General features: G+C 40.5%; 1 protein-coding gene across 1 annotated transcript in view; it reads left to right on the top strand.

Annotated features, from left to right (window-relative positions):
- LOC143298625 (circadian locomoter output cycles protein kaput-like) overlaps positions 1–14,062 on the top strand; it is a 40,095-nt gene extending 26,033 nt beyond the window's left edge. The window contains exons 6-15 of the mRNA XM_076611506.1: positions 1,013–1,133; positions 1,991–2,110; positions 4,648–4,837; positions 5,579–5,685; positions 6,624–6,771; positions 7,432–7,646; positions 10,552–10,865; positions 12,015–12,086; positions 13,101–13,311; positions 13,833–14,062. Coding sequence (XP_076467621.1) covers positions 1,013–1,133; positions 1,991–2,110; positions 4,648–4,837; positions 5,579–5,685; positions 6,624–6,771; positions 7,432–7,646; positions 10,552–10,865; positions 12,015–12,086; positions 13,101–13,311; positions 13,833–14,062 — 1,728 coding nt within the window. The remainder of the gene's footprint in view (positions 1–1,012; positions 1,134–1,990; positions 2,111–4,647; positions 4,838–5,578; positions 5,686–6,623; positions 6,772–7,431; positions 7,647–10,551; positions 10,866–12,014; positions 12,087–13,100; positions 13,312–13,832) is intronic.
- The last annotated feature ends 12,018 nt before the right edge of the window (positions 14,063–26,080 follow it).

Genomic DNA, 26,080 nt, shown 5'->3' with positions numbered 1-26,080 from the left:
ATTAGAAATAATTTTTGATGGTTTTTCTTGCTAAATTTGGCTCAGGTTGGCTAATTTTCATCCTCATTGGCCAAAAATGTTGACATTAATGTCAGGGTTCAATATATTGATTGGTATTATTTTGATGTTGTGTGCTGATTTATGAATGAAAGCAAAAAAGAAACCAGAGATTTAATTCTTGTATGTTTTGTGGTCAGATGTCTTCATAGTTTTAGTTTGTTTTGTACTAAGCATAGCTTCTGATCTTATGTTTGTGTGCTTATGTTTGTATTTTTTTGTGTATGCATTCATGTATGTGCATTCAGTTATTGGAACATGCTTGTCCATACTTGCAGTTTTTTTCCATGTAAAATATTAAGATGAAATGAGTATTAACTTAATTCCACCACCCCATGGGGGGCGCAACTCTGTTGCGACCAGTGGTGTGCATAAGTAGCGGAATATTTGTACTATATAGGATTTAACTTTGTGCCACCACACCAGGCATCTCCTTTTAAGGACAATAAATTATCTTGTGATCTTGTGATCATGGCAGTAAGATATTTTCTCAAGATTAATATGGAGGTGTGTGTGTGTCTTTATTGTTATCAAATAATGATATCGTTATTGATATTATTATGTGGGGAGGGGTGGGGCATTGTGTAAGAGGTTTGTGAGTTGTGTGTAATGTTATACTTGTTTTTTTGTTTTTTGATGGTGTTATTTTTGGCGAATTCATATCTTTAACAATTTTACTATATTCTTGTAGCTTATTCATACCGCATGTATTGTTGCATGTGCTTAGAGCCACAAGGAAAGCACTATGTAAATGCACATTATTATTGTCATTGTTATTATTATTAAAACCTAGGGTAGGCTCACAAGGCCTGGTCAGTGTGCAGGGTTTATCACCTTTTTGTAAAGATCAGGCATCCGCCTTTTTTTCATTTGGTGCAGCATGCAAAAATATGGATCATTTGCATGCTTTGACACTGTCTTGAAACTGAAACTTGTTATTGTTGTTGTGTTGCAGACTGACCTGATCAACCGGTCGCTATATGACTTTGTTCATGAAGACGACCACGTCAAGCTGTACAATGTGCTGTCCACCTACCACATGCAGTCCAGCAGTCTAGGCCTGGACTTTGAAAAACGTGAGTGTTGTTTGTCACGCCTTGTTCTGAGTGCTTTTGTCTTGACATTTTCCCAGCTGTATTTTTTTTTGGGGGGGAGGGGTTTCCTCGCTGATGCTCCATGAACAACTTGGAATTGATTGACATTGTTTTTATGTTTTTGTCCTCTTCTTCTTCTTCTTCTTTTTTTTTTTTTGTTTTTTTTTTGTTTTGTTTTTTTTGTTGTTGATATTATTCAGTCGGTGTACACTTGTCTGCTTGCTCTTGTCATCTTTTATATGTAGTCAGTCACAGTTCATTTGTCTGAGTAGACTTTAGATCTTCTTGTTTATATAACCTAGCACGCAACAAAGGCCCTCTCAAGTCCATACCAGTAAAATTTCTATAATAACTACATTGAAAGTACAGTGTTTGACATTGTAGAAAAAAAATTTTTTTAAACAAATTGTTCTGAATTATGAACAAACAAAGAAAAAAGAAGAAAAACTAATAACAGAGAATCCTTTTCTTGACATTACAAGTTCTGTGTTTAACTTTGCTTCAAAACCTTTATGAAATCAAAATGTTCTGAATTGTTTTAAGCAAAGAAAAAATCAAAAGATTCATGTACTCCTTGACATTACATATTTAAGAATTATTTTTTACTTTGTAACAACAAGTTCTTCAACTCATTTTGAATACTTAATGCCATGACTTTTTCATGATTAGTTCAGCAAAATATCAGATGCAGTTTTCTGTCAGAAGATCATATAAGCAAGCAGCTTTTTTGTTGCTGTTGTTTTGTTTTGTTTCACTTGTGTATGTGTGTGTGTGTGTGTTGGTTGGTTAATTCATATTAACTTCAGCATTTTGTATGATCTTATTCACATGCTGTCCAGCAGAAAACCAGTTGAGCCTGACGTGCCATTTACGACGTGGAACCATTGACCCAAAGGACCAGTCCACGTACGAATTAGTTCACATATCTGGCAGTTCCCGCCTTCTGTCCAGTGATGATGGTAAGAAGCTCCAATGATTTTTTGTCTCCCAAAGTGTTCAGTCAGTAGAAAAATGCTAACACATATTTGGCATATTTACACAACTGTCAGAAACATTACTGTTTTTTTTAAGCAGATGTGCTGGATCTGTCCATACACTCATGCCTCCCATAAACTGAAACTGAAATTGATGTAGCAATACATTTTGATGAAATTTTTATTTGAGTATACAAAGGCTTGAAGCAAGAGTGAACACTCCCATTCTTTCATTCTCCATTTCAATTTTCTGTATGAGGTCCTTGAAAACGGAATGGGAAGCCCAGAGTGGCATAAGGCAATGCGCAACTTTCAGATTAAAAAACTCACATGGTCATACTGCCCGGGACATGCAGGAGTCAAGGGAAATGAGCGAGCTGACAGATTTGCTGGTAACGCAACACCAACGAGCGGCCTACATCTAGGAAAATCGGAAATCCTCAGAAAAGTCAAAGAATATCAAAAAGAACAGGTACAAGGCCATCACACCATCAATCGCCTCAAAGAAATAAAAGTAGAGAGAGGGAGCGGCCGTAAGTCTAACATGAAAGGTAGAGCACGATGCTTTGCAAATCAAACAAATATCGGCATCATTTCCAAACCAACATAGCGCAAATTTCTTCAAAACGGAACAGAGTCTCTGTGGGCTTTTCCAAATATAATAGACTGAGCAACACACTAGACGCCACGTTCTTGGCATCAGAGATCTTTTCCCATCCCTCTTGCGGCCCATCAGTGGCAGCCTCTGTGCGTGTGTGTATGTGTGGGTCTGTGTTTTTGAGTGCGTTTGTGCATGCGTGAGAGTGTAAGTGTACACAAGTGTCAGGAGAGTTCTGTGCATGTGTGTGTGTGTGTATGTGTGTGTGAGGGGGAGGTGGGGGTGCGGGGAGGAGGTGGGGTAGAGGATGAGGTATGTGAGTGTATGCATGCCTACACTGTGGGAGCAACAGGATATTGGAACGTATATATTATATATATATATCTTTGTATATATGTGTGGGGGGGTTGGGGGTGGGAGATATGGGCATGTGTGTGTGTGCTTGTACAAGTAAGCGTTCATCTGTGTGTGTGTGTTTGTGTGTGTGTGAGTGTGTGTGTGTGTGCCGTGGAAGCTGTGATACATAGACTAGAAATGAGTGTGTGGAGGAGGGGGGTAGAGGAGGTGCAGGGTAATGTGTGGTGTGTGTGTGTGTTGGAGCTCATGTACTGACTGTGCTTTCATATCTGTGAAACTGCATGTTTGGTGCATATCTGTTATGCATGTGTGGGTGTATGTGTGAATGTGTGTCTTCATGTTTTACATTTACTTGCTTATTTATCATCATTGTTGTCTTATTTATTTATTTATTTATTATTATTATTATTATTATTTTATTATTATCATTACTACTACTTTTTTTATATCATAATTATTATTTATTTATTTATGTAAGCTTATCTATTATTTATTCACCTTTTTTTTTTCTCAAGGCCTGACTAAGCGCGTTGGGTTACACTGCTGGTCAGGCATCTGTTTGGCAGATGTGGTGTAGCGTATATGGATTTGTCCGAGCGCAGTGACGCCTCCTTGAGCTACTGATACTGAAACTGAAACTCATTCTCCATCCGGCAATGCCCAAATGCTCAGACATCTTAGAGCATTTTTAAACATTTAAATATGTATTGTTATATCTACCAAGTTTATTGTCTTCGTTAGAAATGTCAAATTTTATTCATAAGCTAAATAAAATTTAAAAAATTAAAAAAATCTTGGGAATTTGCTTTTAAATCGTCAACATGTTCCTGAAGATTTTTGGGCAAGTGTGGTTGTTTTGTTTTGTTTTTGCTTTCTTTGTGAGGTCATTGATTAACATGCAGAGTTTGTCATAGTGGATCTGATGTTTTGATTAGGCGGGTTGTTTGGTTGACTTGTGAGTTGTCAAGTCAGCTTCTATCATCTAACAAAAGAAATTACCATGTATTTGTATAACTCACTATACAAATATAAGATGTATACTTGAAGGACATGCACATGTTTCTTGAAGCATTCAAAGAGATTACACCGACATATTTAACACATGCCCAGTGCTCAGCTTATATCAGAGATTGACATAAGCTTACAGTTGGCCCAACAGCAAAGTGAGAGCTGTATGATCAGTGGTTTCTCCATTGCAATAGGAAGTCATTTACAGCACAGTTTTTGTGAAGGACTATGACTCTCAAACTAGGAGACAAGATTGCAGTGGCTCTTAGTGCTGCAGCCTTGGGGCTAGTTGGCCTTTGGGAACCATCCCATCGCCGACTGTCTTAAAACCCTCTTGGCCGAGAGAGTGGGTATGTAACTTGGGCAAGACACTCTCCACTATAATCAAATTCTAGCAGAGATAGATGGGAAAGCAGTTGCCTCCTCTGCTGTTTTGATGGTCATAGTTGGACACGACTGAGTATTGTACATGTTTAATGAAGCATTCAGAGATCACATAAGATTACACAGACATATTTAAGAACCATCAGCTGTGTGTGTGTGTGTGTGTGTGTGACAGACATGCTGCTGGAGGACCAGTCCAACGACCACCTGGGCCTGCAGTCGCTCAGCATGTCCGTGTGTTTCTGCTGCACCGTGCGCCTCCACACCTCACACATCATCCGCGAGATGTCCAACGTGGATGAGGCCACCTGCGAGTTCACCTCACGCCACTCCTTAGAGTGGAAGTTCCTCTTCCTCGATCACAGGTGTGTGTGTGTGTGTGTGTGTGTGTTTGGTATTATTGGCTCTGTCAAGTCCTGACATGTGTGTTTTGGTCTGTGTGTAGGATCAGGCATCTGCTTTCAAGCCATCACCCCCAACCCCCTTTTTTTGTGTGTGTTTGTTTTGATAAAGATGTGTATGCAGTATGGATCAACTTGCATGTTTTGATACTGCATTGAAGATAAACCTGGGGTGGTTGGTGGGGAGGGGAGTAGGGAATGAAGGAGAGGAGTTGGATTTATTTTGATGATTTTACTTCAGTGTGGGTTCTGTTTGTTTTTTGTGGGCCCCCCCCCCCCCCCCCCCCCACTTCTTGGTACAGAAAGAAAATGTATGTCAAGAGTCATAAGTATGTGTGTGTGTGTGTGTAGAAAATTAAATAGTTTTATATCCATATATAATTCTGTTGAATCATTCATGCACACAGTTGATAACTTGTTAAGTGTACTGAAACACAAATTTTGATTTCCTAAATAGGAAGGTGCTGATTTTTGCGTAATTTGGGTAATGCAGCACATGCACATGTGTGTACTCAAACACAGATGCTCATTTGTATGCATCTCTGCATGCAGACTGTCATGCACTTTGTCAGTTTTCATATCAAACGCGTTATGCCACATAATGTAAGGTTATTGTTTTTATCATGACAAGTTCAGAATACAAGATTTGATCATCCAGTGTTTTCATTGTGGATGTGACATTGAAAGGTGTGTTGTTTGTGGCAGGGCGCCCCCTATCATTGGTTACCTGCCCTTTGAGGTGCTGGGGACATCAGGGTATGACTACTACCACCCGGAGGACATTGAGCGGGTGTCCAAGTGTCACGAGCAGCGTGAGTCTGCAGGCCAGCACCTAGCACACAGCCCGGTTGATAACAGACACACAGACGTGCACAACACTCATCTCTGATCAATGCAAACCAAACACACATGTGGCACAAACCTTCATTCTTATATCAACGCAATTCAAACACTTGCATAGTACAAACACTCACTCTTATCAACTCAGTGCAAACACATGCTTAGTACAGGCACTCAGTTTTATCAACACAGTTCTAACATGCAAAGCGCTGACACTCTTATCAACATAAACCAAATACCTGTATAGCACAAACACTTTTATCAACACAAACCAAACACATGCCTAGCACAAACACTCACACTTATCAACACAAACCAAATACATGCCCAGTGCAAACACTCACACTTATCAACGCATACCAAACACATGCCTAGCACAAACAATCTAATCAGCACATACCAAACTCATGCCTAGCACAAGCACTCTCCTATCAACACAAACCAAACACATGCATAGCTCAAACACTCCCTCTCATAACACAAACCAAATGCATTCAAAGTGCATACATTCTCTTGAAGTTAGGCTGGACTTGACCCTTAACTCTGTATGGGGTCTGGAAGGTGGGCTTATGTCAGTGCAGAAGGTTGGCTTATTGTTGAAGGTGGGCTTGACATTCTTTTCAACAACTCTAGACAGTTTTGAACGTAGGCTTGGCTTCCCTTTCACTGAACTGTTCTGGAATCTTTACGCCCTAACTCTATACATAGTTTCAGATCTTTGGCTTTCTTTTCACCAAACTGTTCTGAGGAGTGTTGAATCTAGGCTATGCTGTCTTTTCACCGAACTGTGCTTGCTGACTTTAACCCAAGTCTCAGGAAAGAGTGTTGAAAGACGTGGGCGCAACCTCTGACTCCTATGACCTGTGATCTTGGACTCCCATGACCCGGTCTCCCCACGGTGTGTGTGCAGTGATGCAGATGGGGGAGGGGACGTCATGCTACTACCGCTTCCTGACCAAGGGCCAGCAGTGGATCTGGTTGCGGACGCGGTACTACATCACCTACCACCAGTGGAACTCCAAGCCTGAGTTCATCGTCTGCACCAACACCGTTGTCAGGTGAGTAGGGAGGACGAGGAGGCGGTGGGGGCAGAGGTCACCGTGTGACTTCAGCATTGATGTCCTGCATGGTTTAAACAGGGTTTTTTTGTTGTTGGATTTTTTTTTTTATAAGTTACACGCCTTTCTTTTTTCCATTTATAAGTCTTCTTTTTTCTTTTTTTTTTTAAATCTGTTAAAGAATTTACCCAGGTTTTTAATTGGGGAATATTGCATTGTTTCTGTGAGTGTTGATAAAGCACAGTGGTAATGTGCTCCCCCTTCTCAGTCAATCCAGTTTGAAAAGTTAAAAAAAACACAAAAAATCCACCTCTTCTGTTCTGCCTACCCACTTAGTGACTAATGTAATTCTTGAACTTCTACTGTTAGTGTGTGTGTGTGTGATTTCATGTGCGTGTGCTTGTTTGTGTATGTTTGTGCTTGCTTCCACATTCTGCCGGATTCCTGCTGCACTGCATACCTCCCCCCTCCCATTTTATTAAGAATGTTAGATTTCAAAGGTTGACATCTATTGAATGAAGAACATTTGGGAGGGGGGTGGAGAGATGGGTGGTTGATACATGTGATATCCGTAAAAAATGTCGGTTTGTTTTGCCACATTGTGATTTAAACAAAGAAAACCTGTCCCCCTTGCTAAGGTCCTCTTCAAACATCCTGCAGGTTTGCCGATGTGCGGTCACAGCTGCGCAAAGAGCTGGGCTACTCAGAGGAGGACAGCTTCAGCAGCCTGGTTGCAGAGCCATCCAAAACAGAGAAGTCCCTTCGCAGTCCTTCCCTCTGCTCAGTGTCGTCAGGAGGTCAGAGTCGCACTCGCACTGTGTCGTCGCCCTCCAAGCGTCATCGTTCGTTGTCAAAGTCACCCGACTGTGTATCAAGTAATGCTTTTCGTGCTCCCTTTCATGTTTGCTTTTGCTTTTGCTTGTGTGTGTGTATGTGTGTGTTTGTGTTCTTTATTGCTAAATGTGCTTCAGTTTCTGTATATATTTGTTTATTTATGATCTTGATTGTGTAGTTTTCAAATTAACAAATGGTTTGAGGACAGATATTCTGCCGTGACCCACTGGTGCAAGTCCAGCATGGGACAGTTTTATGTTGAATTTGAAATCAATACAGTTGTCGAAGGTGCTGAAAAAAGTGTTGTTGTTTTTAAAATTTGCCTAAAAAAGAATAAAACGGAAAAAGGTTAAAGAGCTTAGAAATGGGACAGAGAAGTCTACAAAGAGAGAGAGAGAGAGAGAGAGAGAGAAGGAAATAATAAAAAGCACAAGAGTCATTGAGAGAGGGAGAAACAGACAGGCAGGGTCAACAAAGAGTCAAGTATATGTGTGCTGGATTATTTTGCAAGCTGCACCTATTTACAGTGGCATTTTTCATCACACTGCCCTTCGCAATTATTGTTTCATGGTATCAGTTTACTGTCCGTGTTTTCTTGTTTATTTGTGTGGAATTCTTTCTTTATATCTTCATGTTTGCATTTGTGATCCATTCCCCCTTCTTTTTTTAACTCACTTGTGTAAACAAAGTGAATCTGTGTTTTAACCTGGTGTTTGGTTGTCTGTGTGTGTATGTATGTCTGTGTCTGTGGTAAACTTTAGCATTGCCATTTTCTCTGGAAATACTTTGTCTGCCAATACCAGATTTGGCTTAAACATAGTATAAAATAAAATCTTCACAGTCATACCAGTAATAGGTTGTAAGTCTCTCCAATTAAGCCGTATTTCTGTATCATTAACAGTTTTATTTTGTTAAGGTTTGTTTTGAAATCAGAAAATTTTAAAAACCGCTTACTACTGACTTGCTGGAAGGTAGGTTGTGTTTGGTGAGAAGACATGACCTCGTTTTTCATGTTCGCAGTTAAAAGCAAAGCAATACACATTCTGGACAGAACACATACAGTGACACTAATTACATTACTGATGTGTTTACTGCATATGAATATTCTAAAATGGACACTGAATTAACTAGAATGAACAAAAAAGAAAATTTGAATCGGCGGTTTCACTGCCTCGTCTAAACAGCACTGGTCAGTGCAGATCTTGACTAAACATGTTGCAAACCCTGACGCAATGGCAAAGTCTCATTTACCAACGAATTAGAATAATTTTTTAAAATAATCATCGACGCGTTTACTGCAAATGAATGTTTTAAAGTGGATACTAAATTAACTAGAATGAACATAAAAAAGAAATTGAATGGACAGTGTCCAACATAGTTTCTCAGTGAGTGGAAAAGTTAATCTAAACTATCTGTTGCATGTATCGTTTCAGTATAGAAATGTAGAGTTCGTTTCGATGTTGCTTTTGAATTTTTCTTGGCAGGAAATGTCTTCAGTTGTTTTTGTTTTTGTTTTTCTATGTGGCATTGACTTTGTTTTCAGTAAGAGTGAAAAGAACTAGTAAGAATGCAATGAAACTTGCAGCCGGAAAATTGTATTGACTACATAACATGTTCAGCTTTTTTTTTTCTTTTTTTGGTGCTTGATTGCTATTGTTTGCTTATGTTTATTTGTTATTTCTCATTGAATTTGTGTACCAGGGTGTATTTTCTTGGCTAGCTGTTGGTGCTGGTTTGCATGTTTCATGTTTTGCATGTTTCATGTTGAGCTCTGTTGATGACAGGTAGGCATCACACGTATCCCTCCCTCACGTGTGTGCAAGCTCAAACTCGCACACACACACACACACACACACACACACATACACATATGTATGTGCACACAAAACACACACACACACACACACACGCTCAAAGTCAGTTTTGTTTACATCACATGTTGTGCCAAGCAAAAGAAAAACAAAAAGTTCACAGCCAGCACCTGTCTGTATTACATAACACCAGTGAGGCCCGTCTATGGTCAGTCCAAGAAAGAGGACAATGACTTGAACATGTGATGAACGGCTCAGCCCATCTCCCTCCTCCCGCTAACACCCACCACCTCACCCGCCGAATTCCATTCGCAGCGCCAACAATATTACTGCTGCTCTCATGTTCACCCTTTTCTGAACTATGACATTGACCACGATGTACTTCTTTTTTCTCTCTCTCCTGCTGCCCACCCCACCCCACCCCCAGCCCCCCAGGTCCCCTTCTCCACCCAGATCACCCCCCACACACACTCTCTCCCTCTCTCTCTGGTCGGCTAGGCTGTAAGCATTAAAGATGATCAAACAAATTTTTTTTTAAAAACAAGCCAGACACTTTTGAGCTGAGCAGCAGGTGGTGGTTGTGATGGACGTTTTCTCTCTCCTGCTATCCCTCACTCTCCACCCGGATCACACCCCACACACTCGTTGTCTCTCTGGTTGGCTAGGCCATAAACAACAAAGATGAGCAAATTTTTAAGAAACCAGCTAGACATTTTTGAGCTAAGCAGCAGGTGGTGGTTTGCGATGGACGTTTTCTCTCTCTTCTCTCTCCCTCCACCTGAACTACCCCACACACGCTCTCTCCCTCTCTCTCTGGTTGGCTAGACTGAAAGCACTTAAACTTTCCTGTGTCCTGTGTCCAAGGCTGTAAGCAACAAAGATAATCAAACAAATTTTTAAGAAACAAGCCAGACACTGTTGAGCTAACCAGCAGATGTGGTTGTGATGGACGTTTTCTCTCTCCTGCTACCCTCCACCTGGACCACCCCACACACACTCTCTCTCTCTCTCTCTCACTCTCTGTCTCTCCCTCTCTCTCTCTCTCTCTCTCTCTCTCTCTCTCAACAAATTTCAAGTAACAAGCCAGACACCTTTGAGCTAACTAGCAGGCGGTGGCTGTGATGGACGTTTTCAGGTGTCAGTGGACAGGCGTCGGACGTGGACAGCTCACAGCAGCACCCACACTCCACAGAGAAGGAGCCGAACCACACCCGCAAGTACGTCACCAGCCAGCTGCAGAGCCTGCTGCAGCAGCACCTGCAGCGCAACACAGCGCTACGCAGCATGCAGCAGCAACAGCAGCAGCAGCAGCAGCAACGGTTGGCCCCAGCAACTGTGACCCCTGGCAGCAGCAATGTGACGTCATCAACGTCGGTGCCCCAGCTGATGCCCAGCATCGTGCCCATCATGGCCATGCCGCCCAACATGATCCACATGCCCCAGCCACAGGTGAGGGGATGGCGGATGTGGGAGGGTATGTGTGTGTCTGTTGGTGAGGGGGTTTGGAAGCGGGGTTGATTGGTGGTGGTGGTGTGTGAAAGACGTGTGTGTGTGGATCCTACATGCATGGGAGTATTTCTGTATTGGTATGGTTTATACATATTTGCATATTGTGTTTTAGGTTGGGTTGTTTTGTAGTTGCTGTTGTTGTTTTTTTGTTGTTGCTGGGGTTTTTTCTCCTTTTGGGTTATTTGACTTTGTTTTTCTGTATTCAGGCACAGCATTTCGGTTAATTAAGCAGCCATTGGATCCTTGTTGCAAACCCTTCATTGTTTCAGGAATCAGTCGCTCTCACCCATGAGATGGGACGTGATGGTGGGGAAGGGATTGGTGTGTGTGTGTGTGTGTGACAGAAGTGTGTTATCCTGTCTCTCTCTTTCTTTTTATATCTTTTTCTCTCCATCACTGTTACTATTTATCCATAGTTTTTCAATGCAATACTGATGTATAGAGCATCTGTTGAGGCAAGGTCAGGGTGTGAAAAGTTCATGGTCACAGCACGGCAAAATGGGGAGGGAGGGGGGAATATAGACATGTGACAGAGCTTGGAATTTCCGACCATAAACTGTCATAAAAATTTAACACTGTGATCCATTGAGGACCAAGCCCTGCTACATGGCAGTCGGCAGGAACTGGAGAAGACGGAACTTAATTCGTCATCAGATACTGGCTGTGTTTAAGCAAACATACAGAAGATGTAGCTGTACTCTGATTGGCTATGACCAGAACATCAACCTTTTTGAAAATCACAGAAACTAAAAGTCAGTGTCACATTAGTATGATCATTGATGAAAATGTACTGCTGTGAAAGGATCAGTTTGTTGTATACACCCCCACTCTCTTCTCTTTGTGTGTGTGTGGTGTGGAGAGGGGGTGTGTGGGGGGGAGTTGTTTCTTTCTTTCTTTTGGTTTTGTTTGTTTGTTCCATAATTCCTGTATTGGATTCACTTTTCAGTCGTGAAGATCTTGTTTCTTTTGTTATTTGTGTTGGCTTGCATGCTTTATCTCTCTCTCTCTCTCTCTCTCTCTCTCTCTCTCTCTCTCTCTCTCTCTCTCTGTCTCTCCAGATATATATAGATATATGGTGTGTTGTTTCAGTTAATGGACCAGGGCGTGTCTGTACCCAACAATGTGCCCTCATCCCCTGATGTCAACCCTGCTCAGCCCGTGGTGAGTCAAACTGGGACTTGAACTGTCTGAGCTTTTTGTAGGTTTCTTCTTCGATTTAACCTCTGTTCACTCTAAAAGATATTTGTGAGCTGTGCGTGCGCGTATGTGTGTGTGTGTGTGTATTATCTTTGATTGTACGTGTGTATTTATCTGTGTGCATGTTTGTGTATGTGGTAGTGGTTTTTGTGCACACATTCGATTCATTAGAGTACCAAGAGCATATTCTCTACAAGGGAGGACACTTGGAAATGCTGTCTGTGACAAGGTGCTAATAATACCAGATGTCAGTGTCATTCCTCAGTTCAGGTTGAAAACTGCTGCCAAGGTGGGTGAACCCTGAGGTGAAAGGAGGAGTGGGTGGGGTAGGGGTTTTGTCTGTGTAGTGCTGACATTTTGACACTGAAAGCCAGTGCAGAACAAAAAGGAGAATGTAAAACAAAAAGCAGACAAGCTAGGCAGAGTATGTGTGAGCAACTCACAGTGCTTGTCCAAACAGAACTCACAAAGACATGTTTTTTTTTTCTTCTTTACAACCATCCCATAACTGGTATTTCAGGAGAAATGTACAACTGTTTTGACTGCAAGTTTCTGCAGGGGAAAAATCAAGTTTGTAAACATCATCCACTTTTCTTCAGCAGGAGGCAGGTGACATAATGGTCAAGATGCTTATATCTGTCTGTACAGTGTCCATGAAGATTTGGGTTTGAATCCTGGTCTTACCCTTTTTCCCCATTTGACTGGAAATCAAACTGTGTGACTCATTCAGAAGAAACAATAAACACTTGCTGCACTGAAAAAGAAAGAGTTATCCTCGGGCACAAGTCTATAGAAGAAATCCTCTCTGATAAGTACACAAACATTTCTCATGCATGCACTCAAGGCCTGACTAAGCGCTGTGGGTTATGCTGCTGGTCAGGCATTTTCCTAGCAGATGTGGTGTAGCATGTATGGATCTGTCCAAGCACAGTGACGCCTCCTGGAGAGGCTGAAACAGAGACGATTTGTCCCTCACAGATGGTGCAGTCGAGCGTGTTCCTGACGCCAGCGCAGCAACTGCTGCACGACCAGCTGCTGCAGAAGTCGGAACAGCTGCAGGACACTATCCGGCGCCAGCAGGAGGAGCTGCGACAGATCACACAGCAGCTGGCACAGGCTCGTGGCCCCCCCCAACAGCAACAGCAGCAGCAGCCATCACCAGCCGACATCTTGCCCATGCAGAATGCAGGTAGAGGTGGCGATGGTGTGTGTGCGTGTGATGGTGGGTGTGTGAGAGTTGGGTTTTTTTGTTTTTTGTTGATGTTTTTATCAGTATGTATAGTGTGTTCTGGGCCCATAACTTGGGCCCATTCCTACAATCACCAGAAAAAGAGAATGTTATTGATGTGTTCAGCAGTGCAGAGTACCCCACAGGTGACCAAACCAGGTATCTGCATCAGTGACAGATACTGAAGTAAAAGTGGTTGACACTCTGGTATCTTTTTGGGTCAGTTCATAAGTCAGAGCATCATTTTTTTTTCATTGTTTGGTTTGTTTTTTTCTCTGTATACATATTTAAGCAAACAACTGGATGACATATATTTTATGTGTGTGTTCATGTCTGAAGTGTGGTAATACGTTTGCCTAGAATTTTCTCCCCCTCCACCAGACATTGAGCGGTGATCTGGTGCTAGTCATTGAGGTGAGCAAATCAGTATGTAAACTTAGGTAAAAAGTGACTGACACCCAGGTATGTCTGGTTTTGCCCAGTGCCCCCCAACTCCACCACGCCCTTGCTGGTGGCACCCAGCGAGCCTATCACTGCAGCACTAAGCGTGATGCGGTCTGGAGGGGGGAACCACATCATGCTGTCGCAGCTCCACATGGAAGCCGCATCGTTCAGGTCCGCATCAGGCCCGCATCAGCCGGGGCCCTTCCACATTATCTCCCCTGAGTCTGACCTCGGCTTCTGCAACAACGATCTCTCTGACTCTTGTTAACCTGTGGGGGGTTAATTGTTGGGGGTGTGGGGTGTTGGGGGTGATGGTGTGAGTGCAGGGGTGGGGTGTGGGGGTCGGTTTTGTGTTTATGTATGTGAGTGAGTGTGTGTGTGAGAGTGAGAGTGTGTGAACGTGTGTGTTTGGAGGGGTTTTGTTGAGGTTGGCCTGTGTAAAGAGAAAGGGATAACGATGTGAGACTGTTTTCTTTCTTGGCCCACAAATCCACACACACCCGTGTGATCAAATGTGGACAACGGTTCAGCTTTAATGAGCCAGTGTTGTGCATTTGTGAGTGAACACTTGAGCTTTATGTGCATTTTCAGGGTGTGGGTGTGTGTGTATGTGTGTGGACAGCCATGTTATGTTTGATCATGAATGATTGATGTCCACTTTTACATGTGGCTGTTTTCAGAAGCAATCTGTTCTGTACATAAAATCTGTGCAAGTATACACATATGCGTGTGTCATACTGTTGTAAGCGTTTTAAAGAATATTGACACATATCTTTGTTTATGAGGTTATTTGCTTGTAGGTATGTGTACAGTTAAATATATATATATATAAGCATTAACCTGAACCACATGCGTTTGGAAGATGCCTACAAGCAGTTTGTTACAAAGTTGTCTCTCCCTTTTGAAGGGAAAGGGACAAACTGTTGTTTTGTTGTTGTTTTTATCTCCACACGCCTTAACGTAACTCACTGGTGTAAAGTTAACATGACTTGTTTGTCAGTCCTGCAGAGAGTGCAGAACCACATGAACATAACAGATTACCCCAGTGGGCTTGAAAGGGTCGTCACTCTATGAACCTTTGCTCATTGTCCCTCCCAGACTCCTGTCATGTGATGGCGGAATTGATTTTTTTTTTTTTTCTGTGTTCCTGCAGGACTTTTGACACATCTCATTACACACAAATTATGGAAGAAGATACATAGATGCTTATAAAAAAAAATTTTTAAACATTAAATTGACTAATTATTTTATAGTGATTAAGTTTATACAGTACCTTTCCATGCAGAGCATGACCAGTTACGCTATACAATGTATTTGTATTTCTCTTTTTTTGTGTGTGTCACAACAAATTTCTCTATGTGAAATACAGTTAGTGTTTTGCGTGTTTCGTTGGATGTTTGTGCAGGGTTCTGCATGAAAGTTTTTTAGTCAGTGTAAACACTGATGTGTAAAACATGCATTTAAACATAAAAAATAAAAAAAATCTCTTATACAGAACCCTGTACAAACATCCAACGAAACACGCAAACGCTAATTTATGTATATACACACTTTAAAAAAAACACATCAAATATCACACACTACCAATGCTCATCATAGTGAAAAGACGCTAAACTAAAGAAGGAACATTACACATGCATAAAAGGAAGGACAGCTGTCACTTCATGGTAAAGGTCAGCAACAGTGTCAGCCTGTTAGCAAGCTTCCTCTTTTTCTGTCTCTCCTGCAGAAGGGAGAGTGCAGTAGAACAATAGAGGCTGGACATGTGTTCTCAAACAATGTCTGGATGATCATTGTGATGTTTTGATATTGCATTGTAGTGTGAGTGAAGAAGAATATCACAACCTCTCATCTGCATGTGACTGTTTACTTGTAAGAGTTATTGAAGTGTGCATTGTGATGGATAGTGATTCAAGAATTTTAGGTTAAGGTAGTGAGTTCTTTTGTGTTTGAATACCTCAGATAATAGTGACTGTAAGTGACTGTAATAGTGAAATAAGCATAGCTTTTATGTTGAAAAAGAAGAGGAGGAGAGAAATGGCAGACTGACTTGGAAGTTGTGATATGAGCAATACATATTCTGTAAACACATTGAGAAACATAGTTTTTTGTTGGTAAGCAGTCACATTCACTCGCCTTATTTTGGATATTTTATTTTTACAAAAAGTGCATATGATACAGCCAGTACCCATGCTCACTGTTCTGTGTGCTGTCTGGATATTGAAATTTCACATGGAAGGATGTACGGTCTTCAGTGTTACATTTGTCAATACTGTGTTCCTCTCGACTTTCAGATATTCCCCTCAGACACTGAAAAATTCCCCAAAGTCAGTTCAGGGGTTGGCAGGTCTGCCTTTGAGAGAAAGATGTTATGAGTGGCCTTTACTTTTTTCATTTGATGATGTGACAGCCTTCGATGATCTGATGGCCTTACAGTTGCTTTGTAGGTACTTTTTTTTTTACTTTTCTTAAAGGCTTCAGATTTTCCAAGATGAAAGTCACTCGTTGTGCCAACAGCATGTCTGTCAGCTCACTCATTTCCCTGATAACGCCATGTCCAAGGCAGCACATCCATGTAAGCTTTTGCATCTGGATGATTCGCATTGCCTCATGCCACTCTGGGCTAGCTATTCCACTTTCAACTTTGTGTTGGAGGTGCATAGAGTAGAGAACCATGAGTACAGTATGATAGGCATGAGGTCAACGTCACCAGAAAGTAGCAAGTGGTCTGTTCTGAACTGATGAACACTATTCTGGCAGAGTAACAGTAGTAGTATCCAGTTTGAGTAAGTGGGTGGTGTGTGTGTGTGTGTGTGCAATTGTAGCTTCTCAAGAGTTTAGTTAGTGGGGTAACGAGTGTGTGTAGTAATTTTGATCTCACCGGCCTACATCACAGATATTTGATGTGTGAACAACAGCAGACCTCTTGAAACTCCCAGGGCCTGGGAGTGGCGTGTGTGTGATTGCTGTGTCTCCAGGTGATAGTATGTGTGTGTGTGACCGTCTCAGTTAGTTTGAGCTGTATCTCCAAATGAAAGTATGTGTATGTGTGTGACTGTCTCACGGTTAGTCAGTTTGATTACAATGATTATTGTTAAATGAGTGTATGTACTTTGAGATAGTGACCAACTCCATGCCGGAGATTTATAAAATATCACATTTCCACTGTATAACTGGACAGGATTGTCTGGATAAGAACCCCCTCACCAAGTGTTTGTGAAGTTTTGGGACTGTAAAAACATAATGTGTGTGTAAGTAGAACCCCCTCACCAAGTGTTTGTGAAGTTTTGGGACTGTAAAAACATAATGTGTGTGTAAGCAAAACGTAAACTGTTACACTGTGGTAGGACTACCAGAACCACATGGATAAAACGTATCATTTTTTGTTTGTTTTTTTACTGAGACATAGCAGTCAGCTTGACTGAATGGCAGTTGACTGACTTAAGGTCTTTAACTAACTTAACAGTTAATTGGAGAGAAAGAAATGTCACTGAGGAAGCATAGTATTTGTGGTTTTTTGATTCGTCTGCAAGTAGATGATTGGGGTGAAGCTCATGTCAATCATTGATATCAGCTGAGTGATGACTGATGAGGAAGTCGAAGTGCATGCTGTGATATGCACTGCTGTGCTGACTGTCATGCATAATGTCATTTTTTGTTGTTTCTTATCACAGAAACCACGTCCGCTAAAGCACGGCTTTGTTAAGGTCAAGAAGTAGATATTTTACTTGAAGTACAGTACTTTAAGGATTTTTTTAAAATATTATTAGATATACGTCAAAACAGTGTTATTTCCTCATCGATCATCTCACAAAGAAGGGCAGTAACTGTAAAAATACATATATATATTGGCAGGGTCTTGATGCTATAAAAGTATTCACTTTTGTACTGGCTCAGTTCTTCTTGCTGTCAGAGTATGGGCTCAGTCTGCATTGGCTTTCATTTTACACTGCAAAAGTATGAGCTTTGTATTGGCTCAGTCTTGATGCTGTAAAACTGTTGGCTTTTGTATTGCCTCAGTTTTTTTGTTTGTTTTTTTTATGTTTTTTGCTCTCTTTTTTTTTCTTTCTTTTTTTTTATGTTAAGAGTATGGGCATAGTCCGTGCTGGCTCAGTGTTTATGCTGTTAAAGTATGAGGTTAGTATTTGCTCAGTTTTACCTCGTAAAATTGAAAGTTAAGTCTGTATTTGCTCAGGTTTTATTCTGCTTAAGTCTGAGTTTAGCATAGGCTCATTATTTATGATGTCAAAAGTTTGTTGGTATTGGTTCAGATATTATGCTGTTAAGTATTAGCTTGGTATTGTCTCGATTCTTTCACTGTTCAACTGAGAGCTCAGTGTATGTGGCTGTTAAAGTAAGCCCTCCCAAGGCATGCCCTCCAGTCTAGTGTACTGTCTGTCGGTGCTTACTTCTGATCATCGTAAATAGGGGAACACTGCCATGTGGGGTGTTTAGCCTGAAGAAGATTGCATGTCAGCGACCTGTCACCTTTCCTTCTTCAAGTCAGGGTGTTTTTGGTGTGTTTTTTTAACCCCATTACTGCTGCTGGTGATTGATCATCAGTGAAGGGTTCTCACCTGTCACAGTTTGCAGGCTAGGATGTCAGTCACAATGATTTGTTTGGACGTGCTCCTCTTGGTATTGCTTTACGGTTGTTTAGCAAAAAGAGTGCACAGAAATTGGTAATTGCACTGATAATTCATGCCACACTGATCTCTTCTCACCAAGGGCCAGCAGTCAGGAGGTTAAGGTAGGTGGGTGTGGTGGTTGAATGGTTAGAACATTGGATTCTCACCCTTTCTTGGGTTCGACCCCCTGTGCAGACCTGCTAGTGGCTGAACCCCTTCGTGTAAATACGCATGAAGAAGATCAAATACGCTTATTAAGCATACTGTAATCCATTTCACCGTTCTGTTGGTTATGGAAACAAGAACATACCCAGCATGCACATACCTGAAAATGGAGTATGGCTGCCTGCATGGTAGGGTAAAAGCTGACATGCATGTACAAACCCACTTGTACATTCAAGTGAACATGGGAGTTGCAGCCACCACACAAAAAAACACACACACACACAAAAAAAAAAGAGAGAAAAAAACGAAAACGAAGTAAAAGTCAGGATTTTCAAGGGGGTGGAGTTGGATGAGGAAGACTTGTTTTCAGCTTGGGTCAGAGGGAGTTTATTTGCCAGTGGTGTCATGTTAGTGGGTGAGGTCTGTGTGGATCTGGACATATGCCTCGTATGGATTTTGTGTATGGCTGATTGCAAACTATGGTTGTCAGCAAAATATGTTCAAGTTAATTGTGTGGATGTTGTTATTTTGGAGGGGGGGGGGGGGGTTGTTGTTTTTTACAGTTACCCTGTGGTTTGCTGTGCATGTGATTATTGTGTGAATTCAAATGGCAGGATTTTAAAAGTTAACCACAATGTTGTTAACTGATTGTTTTTAAAACTGTGACTTGAGTTCTTCTTCCAGTAGTGTTCAGCTGTCAGACTGACAGTTTTGTCTTTTTTTGCGTCATCGGGTTGTTGTTTTTTTAATGTGACTGGGTTGACAAACTTTACCTGCATTTCCTCGTGGGATGCAGATGCCGAGGATCTTTCAGTGTAGATAACATCCCTGCCTTCAGGAAATTCCATGCTGGAAATTTCCTCTTTTATGTTGCTCTCTTTATTTCTGTCCTTTTTTCTCCCTTCACTGTTGTCTCTTTTTCCTGCCTTCCCAGTCCATTTCCTTTTTGTTTTCTTCTTCTTCTTCTTTTTTTTTTCTTCTTCTTCTGTCTCTCTTTTTTTTTTTTTTTTTTTTTTTTTTTTTTTTTTTTTTAAAGCAAGGCTAGACGCTATTTTTCTCTTTTCCACAGTCTGTGATGTACTATCTGTGCTGTTTTGCTTTGGTGGCTAGGTGGTGAGAATATAAACACTGGGATGGGCACTAGTTGTCAATTCTGCAATGTTATTTGCCTAATGGCCTGTTTTATGGTTGGTTTTTTGTTGTTGTTTTTTTGGATTTGAAGTATTGTTTTTGTCCATTTTTATGATTGTTTTTTAATCTGGGGGAAATTTAAAATATTTCTGTCTGTCAGTGAATTAAGCCGAAGATTTCACATTTTCAGCATGGCCTGATATTTGCCTTGAGGAACTAAATGGTTAAGATAGCGTGTCATGAACTGATATGTAGGTTTATCTTAATGATTTTATACATATATATATGACCGTTTTGTTTTAAATGTTGGTGAACATTTGTGTAGTTGGACAATCCTGATATGGCCCTGTGTGGTCTGCTGGACTATAAGTGACAGTGATAATAATAATAATAAAACTTAACTGCTTCATTACCTTTTTATTTGATGGCTGTTGTGTTGGATTTTTTTCTTCTTTTTTTTTTATAATCCCTATAAAAAAAAAAGGTCATCTCCGCTGTGCATTTCCTTTTCATAGTTAAAAATAATAACAAACAGTAAAAAAAAACATTTTTATCTTTATGAAAATTATTGTGTGTGTGATGAGGAACAAGATTGAAACTCTTGTCTCACAAAGTGACCAGTGTTTTTGTGTTCGGCTGGATGAATCATGGCAAACACATTACTAAAGAGAAGAGTGGTCTTGAAAAAAGGTGTGCCTGAATGAAAGGTATACTGGTTTATACAGGCCTGTGTTTCCAGGAGTTCATCATCGTTCTTATATCTTGAAACCAACTTCATGTTGTAAAGTGTGTTATGCTTGTGTTCTGGTTACTTTTTTTTTTTTTTACCCACAAACGAAAAATTGACAGAATGGTTAACATCAGAGGCATGCTTAAGGTTTATACGGTTTACTGTGACTGTACTTGTGTCTGATTTTCTTGCCCAGGTTTCTTTCTGTTCATGTTCTGTGGGGATGGATAGTAGTAATAATAATAATAATAATAATGGGCATTTATGACGCTTAATCTTACCAAAGCCCTAAGCTCTTACAAAAACAAAAATACATATGGAACAAGTATACTGGGACAAAACTGCACAGGCATCAAGGGACCGTGACCACTCCCACCACGATTTTGCCATTCTTTTATCACGCACGCAAAAGACACACATGCAGAAGGGACACACAAACTGGAGAAGAATAAAATAGAGATGCCAATCAGGATGTGAAAAGAGTAGTTTTAAGAGAAGATTTGAAGGATGACAGAGAAACCGATAGTGGCAGTGTTTTCAGTACTGGTATTGCTCTGTGAGGCTTACTTGGCTTTTTTTTTTTTTTTTTAACGATGATGATAAGAATGTTGAAAGTGTGCCACAGATTGTTGTTGCTGCTGTTGTTGTTTGCGTAATGTCAGAAGTAGTTAAAGCATGTTTCCATTTTGGGAGGGGGTGGGTTGCTTTTGTTGTTTGTTGATTTTTTTTTTTTTTTTTTTTTTTTTTTTTTTTTTTTTTTTTGTCAATGGACAAATGAAGATACAAGCACTGTTTTTTTCTTTCTTCTTCTTCTTGTAGTTGCTGCTATAGTCTGACTATCCTTGTTGGATTTTTAATGAACCTACTTCCTCGGATTTGACAGTTGCTGCAATAGTGATAAAAAGAAGAAAAAAAATCCAGTGAATGACTTCCATGATGTAGCTTGGCCAAAGACTTCATTTGATTGTTTACAGTTTATCAGTCCTGGTGTGGCCTGTGTGGTCAGCTGGGCAGTAAGCAACAAAGAATACAAACAAAAAAACAAAAAAATGCTCCTCTAAACCCAGACCTACAATACCCTCCTGTTTTTCCTCTGTTTTTATCTCTCTCTGGGTCTGTTGACGACACCCCCAAAGTGTAATGAGCTGTCTGGATTTTTTTTAAGGTGACTGATTTTTTATGTTCCAAATTAATTGATCCATATTTTTGTGTGTGTGTTGTTGTTGTTTTTTGTTTTGTTTTTTTTAGTTGATGACATATGTTCTTTTTCATGTACATGTGTATTAGTTGCATGTGAAAATCTGTTGTTTACATATTTTTTTATGATGATGATATAAGTTTACCTTTAATTTCAGCCGTATATTGGTCATTTTGTGTAGGTGCATAATATGTAGAATCACAGTCATTTTTAAACAACTGATTATCTGAAATAAGAGTTAATGTCCAGGTGAACACTTGCAAAGTTTTGACAGAGTTGATGGTTTTCCAGGTAAATGACCAGCTAGGACACATTTTGAGAGGTTTTGGCAACCTTGTGAAAATAGTGCTAGGCATTGTAATTACTGAGTAAAGATAGGCAAGGGCATTATTTAACAGATCTGCACAGTCGCAAGTATGTAAAGTACCAAATCTGATTGTAGGCTTTGTCCGTCCATTGTTGGTACATTTCCCCACAAATCCTGATTTGTTCATTGATGGAAGTTCTGACTTGCTGCACATTTCTCCAGTTCTGTCTTGGTTATGGAGAGGTTTGGAGTTTGATCAATGTACTGCTTGCTCAAAACGTTTTTTTTATATGTTTGGAAAGCTGGCTGGAATACTGAAGCTGCAACCTGACCCAGTTCTCTCACAACACAGCCCTCATATCGGTGATGAACAATTAAGTGGAAAATGGCAGTTTCAGAAGTAGAATCGGATTGAGGGCAATTATTTAGGATTGCTGTCATTTCTGCCACCTCATTTCTGTGATATATGCATGTGCATTTTCTTGGCTTTACTTTCTTAAGGGCTTGAGCGTTTTACTGATTTTATTCTCTTTTTTTTTTCTTTTTTTTTTTTTTTTTTTTTCATGGGTTCATTTTCCATTTTGAAAAATATCTCTCAACACAAGCATCATTCTGTTACTCCTCAGCCAGTGGTTGTTGTGATGGATAAGTGTCAGCATATATTTTATTAAGCTGTTATAGTTGATATCTTAACAGCAAGCATTACTGTGTATTGGTTACTGGGAATGAGATGCAAAAGACTGCTGCTTGAAAAGATTGGTCCAGATCAAATTAAAAGTTCCATATCTGAAAAATATTTCTGTCTGTCATGGAAATGAGCAGTTGTTCTGGAGTTTTTCCAAACACTATGGTCAAAGTCACATGTAACTTTGTTTTCAGGTTTGGTTGTCAGTGACATTGTCATGCTTCATCAGGGCCTTTTTGTTATTTGTTGCTGGTTTTTGCCAAAAGATGATACGCTGTCCAAAAATGGTCTCATTCAGTCTCTATAAAGCAGGTAAACATATTACCATTTACATGAGGTTTTTTTCTGTGAACGAACTGAAGAGTATGATTTTGATTTTTATGTTTGTACATGATGTTAAGAACGGCATTGGTAGTGAAGAAATGAATCGTCTCTTGCACAGTCTGCCTCTTGTCATTCTCTCCAGCTGTCAAAGCCCTTGCGTATTGCTGATCAGTCTTTCCGTCAAGCAGAAACCGAAAATAAAAAGATCTCCTTGGTCAGCTGGGTAGAAAATATAAGATAGTGCAGTGGAAAAAGGGTGTCTGGTTAGCTCAGCTCGCTGACAGATCCTCGAGCTCACGTCCAAAATGTTTTGAGTTCAGATCACAGACGGACATGAAACGGGTGCTTCCACTGCCCCAGGTTTAGGACATGTGGCCATGTGTGGCGTTAGTGTGGTGTTTTTAGTCCCCCCCCCACCCCCCCACCTGTCTAGGATTGACCATGACCCCCCCACCCCCACCCCCCTCCCCCATCCATTCCATCTACACCCACCCTGCATCCCATCTCTACTGGCATGGTTTTCCCCAACAGCCGTATTGCCTGACGTGAATGTTGACAACAAACTTGAATGAATTTGAAGTTCTTGTAATGGACTGACATTGCTGATGGGAATGGAAGGGTGCAACAGGCAAAGGATTAAGGTTTGAACTTTCAGTCTGAGGAGCCCCGATTTCAAAAGGTGGCTTGTCGATTTAGGGAGGAGATTTTTCCACTCTTCCTGGTCAACATGTGTGTAGACCTGTTAGTGCTTTAACCCCCTTGGCATGTATGCACACACAATAGATCAAATATGCATATCATAGATCCCGTTATCAGTGTCAGTGTTTGGTGGTTTATGGAAACGTGACCATACTCAGCATGCACATCCCTGAAAACGGAGTATAGCTGCCATCATGGCTGGATAAAAGCTGTGTTGTGTAAAACTTACTTATTTGTAGATACATTTACAGGTGAAGATGGGAGCTGCAGAACAGAGAAAGAGTGAAAGCTTGTGGGGATTACTGGGTCAGAATGTACAGAGGGCAGGCTTGTTTTTTCTGGTGTTTGGCAAAGACATGGAATGTTCTGTTTGCATCAGTGCTGTCTCACGTTTTGGACCTTTACGAATGTTGTGATCCTTCCAGCAAAGGTTTAAACTGTTGGGTGTGTATGGCTTGGTAAGATTATGAACATGATGTATCTATGTTGTAGTGTAGGCGTGTACAAAAGGCATTTGTTTCAGGTATCAAGGATCTTTTTCTTGGGTCTATGCGTGTTACAGGTGTTCAGAGTTATGGCAGGCCCATTTTTTAGTGTTGTCATGAAGGGTGTCTTTTTCCCCTGTTTTTTTCAGGCAGGAATTGGGTGAAGGGAATTAGATTTGTCTGGGACTTCGCTCAGTGTGTTTCTCAAGAATTTCGTCCAACCCAGAGTTCATTCCATGGCACTCCTTGTCTGTTGTTACGGCACCTACATTGAGTATTTGTGTTCAAGCCATCTCACTATTTGTACATATTTGTCCTATTACCCCTCTCATCCTAGAACCCTCCATACACAATCACTCAGGTTCATCTGCCTCATTCCAGTACTTTGACAAGGTGGTCTTTTGCATCCTGATTTCAGTCACTGTATGAACATTGATGTCTTCTGTGTCCCCCATTTTTTTCCATTCATTTCATTGACATTTTTAGGTTGATACAACTTAATTTTCTTCCTGTAGTTTATTGACACAGTTATCTATCATATCCTGCCTGCTTTATCAGTTTCATTGATTTCCATAAGATGGTACATCATTTCATCCTGTAGTTCATTGACATGGCCATCTGCCATTTCCTGTTTTATCCATCAGTTTTATTGATGTTCATAGGATTGTCCAGCTTGTACTGTTTCTTCCAGTACTTTATTTACATAAGCATTTGTTGTGTCCTATTTTGTCCCAGAGTTTCTTTGACATTCACAGAATGCTCCAACTGTATCTTCCAGTCAACAGCAACCATGTGTGGTTAGAAGTGTGTTCTGCACTCCGTTGTCTTTTTGCCCCTTTGAATGGTATTTCACTTCTAGTCGGTGTTGCCATTTAAGTGGTGCATTCTGGTGGAGTTGCTTCAGGCGTTTGAAGATAATGTGAAGAAGGTGTTTGAAGATAATTACTGTAGTTGCTCATTTCTTGAGCTAGTCAGGAGTGTATCTGTCATGCAGCCATTCGTCCGTTTTGACTGTTGTTTTGGGATAGTCATGTGTTTGTGTGTGAGTAGTAGATTTTTTTTTTCTCTGATCATAAAGAGATAAACAGTATTGTCATCCTTCTAGATCCCTCATTCCACAATTGGGCACATCACTTTGTTGGATATATGGCTTCTTTCTTTTTTGGTGTAAGATTTAGCGTTGGTGCTGTCATTCATGTTGCAGAAAAAAGACTAGTGGTCTTTGTTTCTTGTATTTTTTGTGGTTTGTTGTAGTTGTTTTTTGTTGTTGTTGTTGTTGTTGTTGTTTATATATATATATATATATATATATATATAAAAGCAAATGTGTTGTACTGTTAATAGATCAGTGTGCACACTTTGACACCTTTAAACCGATTAGGAGTTTAAACGGTTTAAAACACTGGGGTGTACATGGAGTAGTGCGAACATGCCTGTGTCTGTGTGTGTGTGTGTGTTTGCAAGTGTGAGTATGCATGCATGAATATTCCTGGGAGATCCTGTGTTTGCCACTGATCATCGAAAGTGATTTCTGCATATATTTGAAGTTGGAAGTAATGTTTTTTTAAGTGTTGTTTCTTCTTTTGGTGTCTGTGTTAACCCATGTGCATAATCATGTTCCTTGGGAAGATAATTTATGAGCTGTGAAAGATGTTTTTATGATAAATATATATATGACTTCACTCGCTGTAAATAATATTAAAATCATACGCATTCATTAACTTAGGTTCATTTCGGTTGCTGCGGAAGCGAGTGAGTGGGGAATGAAGACAAGCTGTACATATCTCAAAAGTCATGTGCCTGTCAAATTGTACAGAGGTGTCTTTATGTGAAACAAAAGTCTTGTGACGGTTCCAGTGTTGCAAGTGGTGTTAAGGGTTTATCTGGTGTGTGATATTCAGAGAATTATTGTCGCTTTTATTATGGACTGTGTA

This window comes from Babylonia areolata, chromosome 24 (genome assembly GCF_041734735.1).
Source record: "Babylonia areolata isolate BAREFJ2019XMU chromosome 24, ASM4173473v1, whole genome shotgun sequence".
Taxonomy (NCBI): domain Eukaryota; kingdom Metazoa; phylum Mollusca; class Gastropoda; order Neogastropoda; family Buccinidae; genus Babylonia; species Babylonia areolata.
Note: the sequence above shows the minus strand (reverse complement) of the source record. Positions and strands in the feature narration are given on the sequence as shown.